Source organism: Engraulis encrasicolus, chromosome 3 (genome assembly GCF_034702125.1).
Source record: "Engraulis encrasicolus isolate BLACKSEA-1 chromosome 3, IST_EnEncr_1.0, whole genome shotgun sequence".
In the NCBI taxonomy this organism is placed as follows: domain Eukaryota; kingdom Metazoa; phylum Chordata; class Actinopteri; order Clupeiformes; family Engraulidae; genus Engraulis; species Engraulis encrasicolus.
The window spans coordinates 44,026,310-44,039,006 of record NC_085859.1 but is presented as its reverse complement, the minus strand read 5'-3'; the positions used below and the strand labels follow the sequence as shown (position 1 = coordinate 44,039,006).

Sequence of the window (12,697 nt, the reverse complement as noted above, 5' to 3'; positions counted from 1 at the left end):
TTCAGCTTCAGGGGGTCCATCTGTATCCTGGAGGGGGAGAGGACAAAGCCCAAGAAGGATACAGTATCTTTGTGGAATTCACATTTCTCAGCCTTTACAAAGAGTTTGTTCTCCAGCAGCCGCTGTAGAACTTGCCTGACATGGTGCCTATGGGCTTCAAGGGAGGGTGAAAATATAAGGATATCATCGAGGTAAACAAAAACAAAAACATTCAGGAAGTCTCGCAGTACATCATTGACAAGAGCTTGAAAAACAGCTGGGGCATTGGTCAAACCAAAAGGGACCACCAGGTATTCATAATGACCAGTAGGGGTGTTGAAGGCAGTTTTCCATTCATCACCCTCCCTGATTCTTACTAGGTGGTAGGCATTCCTTAGGTCAAGTTTAGAAAAAACAGAGGCTCCTTGGATGAGTTCAAAAGCAGTAGACATGAGTGGTAAGGGGTACCTGTTCTTGACTGTGATGTCATTTAGGCCTCGATAGTCAATACATGGGCGGAGGGATCCATCCTTCTTCCCCACGAAAAAGAAACCAGCTCCAGCAGGTGATGACGATGGGCGGATGATTCCAGCAGCCAGAGAGTCTGAAATATACTTCTTCATGGCGTCTCTTTCAGGGGGGGAGAGGGAATACAGACTGCCCTTGGGTGGAAAAGAGCCAGGAAGGAGTTCAATGGCACAGTCATAAGGCCTATGCGGGGGTAGGGATACAGCTTGGGACTTGCTGAACACGGGCTTAAGGTCTAGATACTCCTCTGGGACATTAGAGAGATCAGGGAACTCATCAGCAGCTAATGAGGGATGGACAGTGGTGAAAGCAGAGCCCAGGCATGAGGATAAACAGAATGCACTCCATCCCAAAATGCTGTTGTCAGACCAGTTGATATGGGGGTTATGCACAGACAACCAAGGGAATCCAAGAACTATGGGAACATGGGGATTCTTCATGACATGGAAGGAGATCAACTCTGAGTGATTTCCTGAGATTCTTAATGTAACAGGGATAGTTCTATGGGTGATTGTGCCCAAGCTATTGCCATTGAGGGTTAGGACAGAGAGGGGGTTCTCAAGGCGGGATAGAGGAATTCCCAGTCTTTGTGCTGTAGCCAAGCAAATTAAATTACGGTCAGCACCTGAGTCAATAAGAGCTTGAAGAGCATGACTCTTGTCCTCATGCAAAAGGGAGATGGAGAGGTAGGTGCGTTGGGCAGGGGAGGGGTCGGTGGTCGCGCCCGCCAGGCCCCCTATTCTCACTGGCGGGCCTTGTCTTTTAGGGGGCAGGTAAGAGCAAAATGACCCACCTTTCCGCAATAGAAGCAGGCACCCGTGTCTCGTCGGCGTTGGCGCTCCTCAGGGGTTACCCGAGCACGATCAATTTGCATTGGTTCAGGAGGTGGAAGTTCAGGTGGAGGAGCCTTCACACCCGGTCGAAGATAGGCTGAAGTCTTCTCCCGGTTCCTCTGCCTGATACGAGCATCAATGCGTCCAGCCAGGTCCATTAGTTCTGTAAGCTCAGAGGGTAACTCCCTTGGGACAAGTTCATCTTTGACTGAATCACTCAGGCCATTCAGGAAAGCATCATACAGGGCGTCATCATTCCATTTACATGAGGCAGACAGAGTGCGGAACTCAATGGCATAATCAAAAACGGAACGGGTACCTTGACGGAGGGCCATGATCTCTCTTGCAGCCTCCCTGCCTGCGTGGGAGCGGTCGAATACCTTTCTCATCTCATCAGTGAAGCTCTTGTAGGATGAGCAGCAGGTGGCATTGGCGTCCCAGACAGCAGTTCCCCACTCCCGGGCCCTGCCAGTGAGGAGGGTGATGAGGTAGGCTACTCGGGAACGTTCTGTTGGAAAAGCAAGAGACTGGAGTTCCAGGGTTAGAGAACATTGTGAGAGGAATGAACGGCAGTTGTCGGGGTTACCATCGTAGGGCTGAGGAGCAGGCAGCCTAGGTTCTCTGAATGGGGAGGGTGTGGCCGGTGAGGGTGGAGCTGGGCTCGCTTGTGGGGGGGTCGGCTGGGGCTGAGAAGCATTGGACAAAAGCTGTTGCACCTGTGCAGAGAGGGAGTTAAGTTGCTCAGCAACAGTCTCCAGGTTACTATTAACTTGAACAATGCCTTGCTGGTGAGTTCCTAGCATGACTCCCTGTTCCTTTACAGCATTCTTCACCATTTCCAGGTCTGCTGGGTTCATGTTGGCAAGATTGTTCTGTCAGGGCCGTGTGGACTGAAGAAAGTTAGGGAACCCAAGAGCAGACTGGAGACAAAAAAATCAGTCAAAGTGTGTTTATTTCAAGGCAACGGTGCAGACAGGGGTGAGGCAATTCAATATCAGGGGCAGGTATGGGTCGAGGCATAGGCAGTTCACAGGCAGAGGCACAGGGGGCGTAGGCAAAAAACGTAGTCAAAAAAACGGTCAGAGTTCAGATCACAGGTAGGCAAAAATAGATAGGCGAACGCAAAAATCTTCAAAACATAGGAAAGGCACACGTGGCAACAGGTTTCAAAAAATGAGAAAAATCACAGGCAAAGAAAAGGGGCAAAAATCCCAAAATTGTCCAAAACTGAGGAAAAGCTCACGTGGCAGAATCTCACAGCTCAAAAACTGAAAAGCACTCGTGTAGCAAAAAAGGTCAAAATGCACTTCCAAAAAGTAGAACAAAAAAATCTGAAAAATACGAGGCAAGAGTCCAGAAAATACTTCAAAAAATCACAGACAAAACTCACGTGGCGCAATGAGGCATGGAACAGGAAAAACTTGGCAAGGCATGAACATGATCAGCGCAGAGAACCATTCGGAGTTGTAGGCAACAATCTTGCAATGACACTAGTCCTTGGCTGGGTTTTAAAGCAGAGTCTGATGAGTGAAATGGACGCAGCTGTAGCCAGGCCATGGTTGGTGATTGGCTTCTGGTGGTGTGGTGAAGTTCAGAACATGGCCACCAGATGGCAGCAGTGCAGGGGGAACGTTGGCTAGTGTACGCAAGGCCAGTCACTGCACATCGGACAGCAGGGCAGGTCAGGGCTGGGTTGTGACAGGACCCCCCCTCTTACGGACGCCACCAGGCGTCCCAGCTCGGACCTCAGGATGCCGCCGGTGAAAGTCAGCGATCAGGGTGCGGTCCACCACAAACAGGGCAGGGACCCAGCTGCGCTCCTCCGGACCGTAGCCCTCCCAATCAACCAGGTAATGGAAACCTCTGCCACGCCGCCTGGCCTTCAGGAGCCGCCTCACAGCAAACACCTCACCGCCATCAACAACCCTGGGAGGAGGAGGGGGGGCTGGAACAGGGGACAGGGGGCTCGAGACAAGGGGTTTGAGTTGGGAGACATGAAACGAGGGATTAATGCGGCGCATAGTCAAAGGTAAACGAAGACGGACAGAGCATGGGTTGATTACCTTGGTTATGGTGAATGGGCCGATGAATCGGGCGTGCAGCTTGCGGCAAGTGGTCTTAATGGGAAGGTCCCGAGTGGAGAGCATCACTCTCTGGCCTGCCTTGTACCTCGGAGCAGGCGACCGGCGTTTATCTGCCTGGTGCTTGTAGGCAGCCGCAGAACGCAGGAGTTGACCTCTGGCCCGGGCCCAGGTTTTCTTGCAGCGACGCACAAAGGCCTGAGCTGAAGGAACGGCGACCTCCTCCTCCTGTGAAGGGAACAGCGGGGGCTGGTATCCCAGACAGCAGTGGAATGGGGAGAGGCCCGTGGCAGACGTAGGCAGGGTGTTGTGCGCATATTCCACCCAGGGAAGTGTCTTGCTCCATGACGTGGGGTCTTGGGAGGTCATGCACCGGAGTGCAACTTCCAGCTTTTGGTTTGCCCGCTCTGTCTGTCCATTGGTCTGTGGATGGAAACCTGAAGACAGGCTGGGAGAGGCACCAATTAGTTTACAGAATGCTTTCCAGAACTGGGCAGAAAACTGCGGGCCACGGTCGGAGACAATATCAAAGGGTAGGCCATGTAGGCGGAAGACATGGATTATCAATAGTTCAGCAGTCTCCTTAGCAGACGGCAACTTGGGCAGAGCTATGAAGTGGGCTGCCTTAGAGAATCTGTCCACCACAGTCAGAATACATGTGTTGCCCTCAGACTTGGGTAGCCCAGTCACGAAATCCACAGCAATGTGTGACCAAGGACGATGAGGGACAGGGAGAGGTCTCAGGAGGCCCGCTGGGGGTCTATTACCTGACTTGTTTCTGGTGCAGACGTCGCAGGCGGCCACAAATGTCTGAATATCGCTTTTCATGGAGGGCCACCAAAAACGCTGTTCGATCACTGCCAGAGTTCTCTCGGACCCTGGATGGCAGGCGACCTTAGAACTGTGTCCCCATTCCAGCACCTGAGAGCGGACAGTTGAAGGCACAAAGAGACAGTTAGGGGGCCCATTACCTGGTCCGGGTTCCTGGTTCAGGGCCTCCTGGACGATGACCTCAATCCCCAACACGGCTGCCCCCACCAGGCATCTTGGAGGAAGGATGGTCTGCAGGGAGTGGGGTTCCGTAGCTGAGGAGAATTGTCTGGACAAGGCATCAGCTTTAGTGTTCTTGGACCCAGGACGGTAAGAGAGGGAAAAATTAAACCGTGAAAAGAAAAGAGACCATCTTGCTTGTCTAGCATTCAGGCGCTTGGCAGTACGGAGATACTCTAAATTCTTGTGGTCTGTCCACACAATAAAAGGAGGGCTAGCCCCCTCCAGCCAATGCCTCCACTCCTCTAATGCCATCTTGACAGCTAGTAACTCCCGATCCCCAATGTCATAATTTCTCTCTGCAGGAGAGAGGCGGTGAGAGAAGTAGGAGCATGGATGCATTTTGTTGTCCTTGGAAGACCTCTGTGACAGTATGGCCCCCACACCTGACTCAGAGGCGTCAACCTCCACTACAAATTGGACAGACGGGTCAGGAATGGTCAGAATGGGTGCAGAAATGAACCTACTTTTTAGGTCTGCAAATGCCTTCTCAGCCTCCCTACTCCAATGGAAGGAGGTCTTGGTGGACGTGAGTGCGGTGAGAGGTCCAGCCACGGAACTGTAGCCTCTGATAAACCGCCGGTAGAAATTTGCGAACCCCAGGAACTGTTGGAGGGCTCGCCTTGTAGTAGGTGTGGGCCAGTCCTTAACTGCCTTCAGCTTCAGGGGGTCCATCTGTATCCTGGAGGGGGAGAGGACAAAGCCCAAGAAGGATACAGTATCTTTGTGGAATTCACATTTCTCAGCCTTTACAAAGAGTTTGTTCTCCAGCAGCCGCTGTAGAACTTGCCTGACATGGTGCCTATGGGCTTCAAGGGAGGGTGAAAATATAAGGATATCATCGAGGTAAACAAAAACAAAAACATTCAGGAAGTCTCGCAGTACATCATTGACAAGAGCTTGAAAAACAGCTGGGGCATTGGTCAAACCAAAAGGGACCACCAGGTATTCATAATGACCAGTAGGGGTGTTGAAGGCGGTTTTCCATTCATCACCCTCCCTGATTCTTACTAGGTGGTAGGCATTCCTTAGGTCAAGTTTAGAAAAAACAGAGGCTCCTTGGATGAGTTCAAAAGCAGTAGACATGAGTGGTAAGGGGTACCTGTTCTTGACTGTGATGTCATTTAGGCCTCGATAGTCAATACATGGGCGGAGGGATCCATCCTTCTTCCCCACGAAAAAGAAACCAGCTCCAGCAGGTGATGACGATGGGCGGATGATTCCAGCAGCCAGAGAGTCTGAAATATACTTCTTCATGGCGTCTCTTTCAGGGGGGGAGAGGGAATACAGACTGCCCTTGGGTGGAAAAGAGCCAGGAAGGAGTTCAATGGCACAGTCATAAGGCCTATGCGGGGGTAGGGATACAGCTTGGGACTTGCTGAACACGGGCTTAAGGTCTAGATACTCCTCTGGGACATTAGATAGATCAGGGAACTCATCAGCAGCTAATGAGGGATGGACAGTGGTGAAAGCAGAGCCCAGGCATGAGGATAAACAGAATGCACTCCATCCCAAAATGCTGTTGTCAGACCAGTTGATATGGGGGTTATGCACAGACAACCAAGGGAATCCAAGAACTATGGGAACATGGGGATTCTTCATGACATGGAAGGAGATCAACTCTGAGTGATTTCCTGAGATTCTTAATGTAACAGGGATAGTTCTATGGGTGATTGTGCCCAAGCTATTGCCATTGAGGGTTAGGACAGAGAGGGGGTTCTCAAGGCGGGATAGAGGAATTCCCAGTCTTTGTGCTGTAGCCAAGCAAATTAAATTACGGTCAGCACCTGAGTCAATAAGAGCTTGAAGAGCATGACTCTTGTCCTCATGCAAAAGGGAGATGGAGAGGTAGGTGCGTTGGGCAGGGGAGGGGTCGGTGGTCGCGCCCCGCCAGGCCCCCTATTCTCACTGGCGGGCCTTGTCTTTTAGGGGGCAGGTAAGAGCAAAATGACCCACCTTTCCGCAATAGAAGCAGGCACCCGTGTCTCGTCGGCGTTGGCGCTCCTCAGGGGTTACCCGAGCACGATCAATTTGCATTGGTTCAGGAGGTGGAAGTTCAGGTGGAGGAGCCTTCACACCCGGTCGAAGATAGGCTGAAGTCTTCTCCCGGTTCCTCTGCCTGATACGAGCATCAATGCGTCCAGCCAGGTCCATTAGTTCTGTAAGCTCAGAGGGTAACTCCCTTGGGACAAGTTCATCTTTGACTGAATCACTCAGGCCATTCAGGAAAGCATCATACAGGGCGTCATCATTCCATTTACATGAGGCAGACAGAGTGCGGAACTCAATGGCATAATCAAAAACGGAACGGGTACCTTGACGGAGGGCCATGATTTCTCTTGCAGCCTCCCTCCCTGCGTGGGAGCGGTCGAATACCTTTCTCATCTCATCAGTGAAGCTCTTGTAGGATGAGCAGCAGGTGGCATTGGCGTCCCAGACAGCAGTTCCCCATTCCCGGGCCCTGCCAGTGAGGAGGGTGATGAGGTAGGCTACTCGGGAACGTTCTGTTGGAAAAGCAAGAGACTGGAGTTCCAGGGTTAGAGAACATTGTGAGAGGAATGAACGGCAGTTGTCGGGGTTACCATCGTAGGGCTGAGGAGCAGGCAGCCTAGGTTCTCTAAATGGGGAGGGTGTGGCCGGTGAGGGTGGAGCTGGGCTCGCTTGTGGGGGGGTCGGCTGGGGCTGAGAAGCATTGGACAAAAGCTGTTGCACCTGTGCAGAGAGGGAGTTAAGTTGCTCAGCAACAGTCTCCAGGTTACTATTAACTTGAACAATGCCTTGCTGGTGAGTTCCTAGCATGACTCCCTGTTCCTTTACAGCATTCTTCACCATTTCCAGGTCTGCTGGGTTCATGTTGGCAAGATTGTTCTGTCAGGGCCGTGTGGCCTGAAAAAAGCTAGGGAACCCAGGAGCAGACTGGAGACAAAAAATTCAATCAAAGTGTGTTTATTTCAAGGCAACGGTGCAGACAGGGGTGAGGCAATTCAACATCAAGGGCAGGCATGGGTCGAGGCACAGGCAGTTCACAGGCAGAGGCACAGGGGGCGTAGGCAAAAAACGTAGTCAAAAAACGGTCAGAGTACAGATCACAGGAAGGCAAAAATAGATAGGCGAACACAAAAATCTTCAAACATAGGATAGGCACACGTGGCAACAGGTTTCAAAAAATGAGAAAAATCACAGGCAAAGAAAAGGGGCAAAAATCCCAAAATTGTCCAAAACTGAGGAAAAGCTCACGTGGCAGAATCTCACAGCTCAAAAACTGAAAAGCACTCGTGTAGCAAAAAAGGTCAAAATGCACTTCCAAAAAGTAGAACAAAAAAATCTGAAAAATACGAGGCAAGAGTCCAGAAAATATTTCAAAAAATCACAGACAAAACTCACGTGGCGCAATGAGGCATGGAACAGGAAAACTTGGCAAGGCATGAACATGATCAGCGCAGAGAACCATTCGGAGTTGTAGGCAACAATCTTGCAATGACACTAGTCCTTGGCTGGGTTTTAAAGCAGAGTCTGATGAGTGAAATGGACGCAGCTGTAGCAAGGCCATGGTTGGTGATTGGCTTCTGGTGGTGTGGTGAAGTTCAGAACATGGCCACCAGATGGCAGCAGTGCAGGGAGAACGTTGGCTAGTGTACGCCAGGACCAGTCACTGCACCTCGGACTGCAGGACAGGTCAGGGCTGGGTTGTGACAGCCATGACAACGCTCTTATATACCGTGTCCCATGTGAGTCCTGTGTCTGAGTGCATGCATGGGTGAATCTGTGTGTGTGTGTGTGTGTGTGTGTGTGTGTGTGTGTGTGTGTGTGTGTGGGGGGGTGGGTGGGAGGGGTGGGTATGTGTGTGTGTGAGAGAGAGAGAGAGAGAGAGAGACAAAGAGAGCAAGAGAGGGAGTGTGTGTGTGTGTGTGTGTGTGTGTGTGTGTGTGTGTGTGTGTGTGTGTGTGTGTGTGTGTGTGTGTGTGTGTGTGTGTGTGTGTGTGTGTGTGTGTGGTCCTTCATAACCATGTGTTTCCATAAGTATGTGTGAAGTCATCCATATCCGTATAGGACTACCTTGTTACGTGGTCCAGCATACTGCCCATAGCATGTCCATGAGTCAGTGTGTGTGTGTGTGTGTGTGTGTGTGTGTGTGTGTGTGTGTGTGTGTGTGTGTGTGTGTGTGTGTGTGTGTGTGTATGCGTATGTGAGAGTGTGTGTGTCTCTGTGTGTGACTCATACATTCCCGTGCTCTACACTCACTCGTGGCACACGTGCGTGTGTTTGTGTGCAGATTGTGAGTGTGTGTGTTTGTGTGCGTGTGCGTGTGTGTGTGTGTGTGTGTGTGTGTGTGTGCATCGTGTTGGTGGCTAACTCACTCATGGTCTAATACTCCCATGGGCCATGGCAATGTGTGTGTGTGTGTGTGTGTGTGTGTGTGTGTGTGTGTGTGTGTGTGTGTGTGTGTGTGTGTGTGTGTGTGTGTGTGTGTGTGTGTGTGTGTGTGTCTAACTCACTTGTGGTCCAGTATTCCCATGGGCCATGGCTATGTGTGTGTGTGTGTGTGTGTGTGTGTGTGTGTGTGTGTGTGTGTGTGTGTGTGTGTGTGTGTGTGTGTGTGTGTGTGTGTGTGTGTGCGTGTGCGTGTGCTTCAAGTTTTGTCAGAGGACGCGCTCAACGTCTTGGAAAAAATTAATGTCTTTGGGTGCGCGATAAAAGGTATCAACTGAAAGAAGAAACAGTACCACGCACTGATGAAGGCTTGATAGCCGAAACGCGATTGCTTTTGGACATGGTGGTAAAATAAATAAATAATATGTGTGCTTGCGCCTCGTGTTGGTGGCTAACTCAATCGTGGTCTAATACTGTCATGGCTATGTGTGTGTGTGCGTGTGTGCGTGTGCGTGTGCGTGTGTGTGTGTGTGTATATGTGTGTATGTGTGTGTGTGTGTATGCGTGGTGCCGGTATGCTTGCTGCGAGTTGTAAATTACGCGCGTCACCGCGAGCAACCGACAGCACATGCTTGCTTGCAAGTATGATCACAAATGTTTGAAATTGCGGACAAACTCGAGACGCTCTTAAAAGTTGCTGCCATTGTCGTTTTCATATCAAGCACACGCGTGGAACTGCGCGGTCTATCTTAGATCGCCCCAGCGAGTTTGAAGATATTGCACCTGGCGCACGCTTTTGGCTGCCGTGTCCAACGCGCGCGAAATCGACATTAAATACGCATGTTAACGCGTTCATGAACGAATCGTGCACGCGCTCGCGTATCTTGCAGCAAGCATACCGGCACCTTAACTCACTCGTGGTCCAGTACTCCCATGGACATGGCTATGTGTGTGTGTGTGTGTGTGTGTGTGTGTGTGTGTGTGCGCGCGTGCCTGTGCGTGTGCCTGTGCCTGTGAGAATGTGTGTGTGTGTGTGTGCGTGTCTGCGCGTGTGTATATATGTGTGTATGTACGTGTATGTATATACAGTTGAGGACGATATTATTAGCCCCCCTCCTGAAATTAGACATTTCTCTTGATTTCTCAGTAAGAATGACCATTATTAACAGTTTCTGTTATTCTGGAAACAAATACACTGATGGAGATAATGTTCAATGAGTTGAATTTGGATTTTTCTATTGTTATGATGAGTTTAAACAAAAAAGGGCAAAAATGACAAGGACAAAATTATTAGCCCCCTGATCATTAAAAGTCAATATGGCGCCATTTATGAACCAAAACTGACAACAGGCTCTGATAAGTTGCTACCTAGGTTGGCACATGCCCCACTAGGGATTTTGGCCCATTTCTTCACTGCAAAGTGTTCTAGCTGGTCCAAATCGCATGGATGCTGAGCATAGACATTAACCACAGACTCTCAGTGGGATTGAGGACTGGACTATGAGCGGGTGATTCCAATATCATGGTTTTAGTGTCCTTGAAGAACCTCTGAACTAATCTAAATGTATGGTTTGGGTTACAATGTTGTTGGAAGACCCAGCAATCCATATTCAGACCCAGACTCCCTGTGTCTGAGGCTGAATAACAGACTAAACTTAATGCCCCACCACTATGTGTAACTGTGGAAACTGCTTAGCCTCATTAGACCAAAGAAGCATTGGACACCTGCCTAGATGATTGTTATTGACCTGACCTCACCTGGAGTTTTTTCCCCCACCAAGAAAGACAGTTGTTAGGGCTTGTCATCATATTGGGCTTTGGGGCCATCATCATAGAAGAACCCCTTTACTAAAGGCAGTGCATATCAGAGTGTTATTGAGCTTTGCCTGTGAACATTTGAAAGTCAAAAATGAGTTTTGAATGTCTCTGCTTTCATCTGATGATATTCAATTGCACCTGCATGGATGCATGAATTCTGCTTCTGTCAGGTGAAGAAAGGGATAGTCCTTGAATCGTTATAAGATGGTTTCCACAATTAAACATGGTGGTGGATGCATCATTCTGTGGCAGCCTCAACCACAGGAAACCTTGTTTGGGTGTACGGCACCATAAAAACTGAAAATTATGATAGAATGTGGAAAGTGACCTTGCAAAAATATGCTCATAGAGGGAGCTAAGATCTTCACTGGATCTTTCAATAAGATAATAAGCCAAAACTTGCATCCAAAATAGTTCAAATGTTCTTCAAGGATACTAAAACCATGGTCATGGAGTGGTTCAGACCTCAATCCTTTAGATAGTGTTTGAAGAGTGCTGAAAATGAATGTCCATCCTCAACATCCATGCAATTTGGACCAGCTTAACTATTTGCGATGAAATAAATGGCCCAAAATCCCTGGTAGGACATGTGCCAACATAGTTAACAACTAATCAAAGTGCCTGGTGTCAATTTTTGTTCATAAATGGCACTGTATTGACTATTCATGATAAGGGGGCTAATAATTTTGTCCTTGCCATTTTTAGACTTTTTTGTTTAAACTCATTGTGAAAATGGAAAAGTCCAAATTTAACTTATTGGATACTATCTCCATGGTGTATTTATTTCCAGAATAACACACATTTATTAATAATGATCATTCTCAATGATCAATGAAGAGATATGTCTAATTTCAGGAGGGGGGCTAATAATATCGTCCTCAACTGTATATATAACTCACTCGTGGTCCAGGACTCCCATGGGCACGGCGCCCTCGAACTGCTGCTGCTGCAGGATGCTCTCAAAGTCCTCCATGCGCTGGTCCGAGTTCTCCATGTGGGCCGGCAGGTGGCAGTTCAGGAAGCAGACCGAGTGGCCGAACACCGACATGCGCGCACTCACACCACCCTTATTCCCCTACAGTAGAGTAGAGTAGAGTTTAGTGGAGTACAGTAGAGTAGTGTAGAGTAAGTAGAGTAGAGTATTTTAGAGTAGAATAATCAATAGACTAAGGGCTAGGTGGCAGTTCAGGAAGCAAACCGAGTGGCTGAACACCGACATGTGCACACACCACCCTTGTTCCCGTAATATAATGGGACAGTTAAGATTTAATGGTTTAATACAGTAGATAGAGTAAGGAGTAAGACTGTCTTATGTGAAATACATGTGTCGTGAACATTATTACAGAGAGAAGCATTAGGGACATACTGACAGCAGATGGCAGTAGAGAGCTGATGGTTAGGCACTGGCCTTAGGCGCATGTAGCCTACTTGTCATAAAGTCCAGAAAAAAACACTCACCAGCCTTTCAAAACCCGGACCTGGGCAACACTTTATTTTACTGTGTAGTTTTTGAATGTAACTGCACATCAATGTGTAATATTATGTACGTACACTGTACATACCCAAGTTTAACCCCTAAGGCAGTGTTTCCCAACCAGGGGTACGTGTACCACTAGGGGTACGTGAGCAGACCTCAGGGGGTACGCGGAAAAAATGTAATAATAGCAAATATATTGAGTGTAGTCACATAGGGATAGAGGAACAGAGCATGTGTGAGGGCGAGGGGATACTCATCATATGACAAAATGGCTTAGGGGGTACGCAGAACAAAATAGGTTGGGAAACACTGCCCTAAGGTACAATACAACTACATAATGTTGCAAGTGTAACCTCAGACTTGTATGTCTTGTCTATTGTCTGACAGTGGCTGTGGAGCAGCACACTAATGCAATTGCCCATGCATGGGCAGTATGCCCACGAGGACCCAGGTTCGAGTCCAGCCTGGGACAGTAACCGTACCCCATCTCTCTCCGACAACACTTATTTCATATCTGATCTTCACTATCCTATCAAAATAAGGGAATAAAAGCCCAAACA

At 49.0% G+C, this 12,697-nt stretch overlaps 1 protein-coding gene across 1 annotated transcript in view; it reads right to left on the bottom strand.

Moving 5' to 3' along the window:
- The window catches only part of inpp5jb (inositol polyphosphate-5-phosphatase Jb), a 65,980-nt gene that overhangs the window by 12,773 nt on the left and 40,510 nt on the right, over positions 1-12,697 (bottom strand). Inside the window, exon 6 of the mRNA XM_063195497.1 lies at positions 11,560-11,735. Coding sequence (XP_063051567.1) covers positions 11,560-11,735 — 176 coding nt within the window. The remainder of the gene's footprint in view (positions 1-11,559; positions 11,736-12,697) is intronic.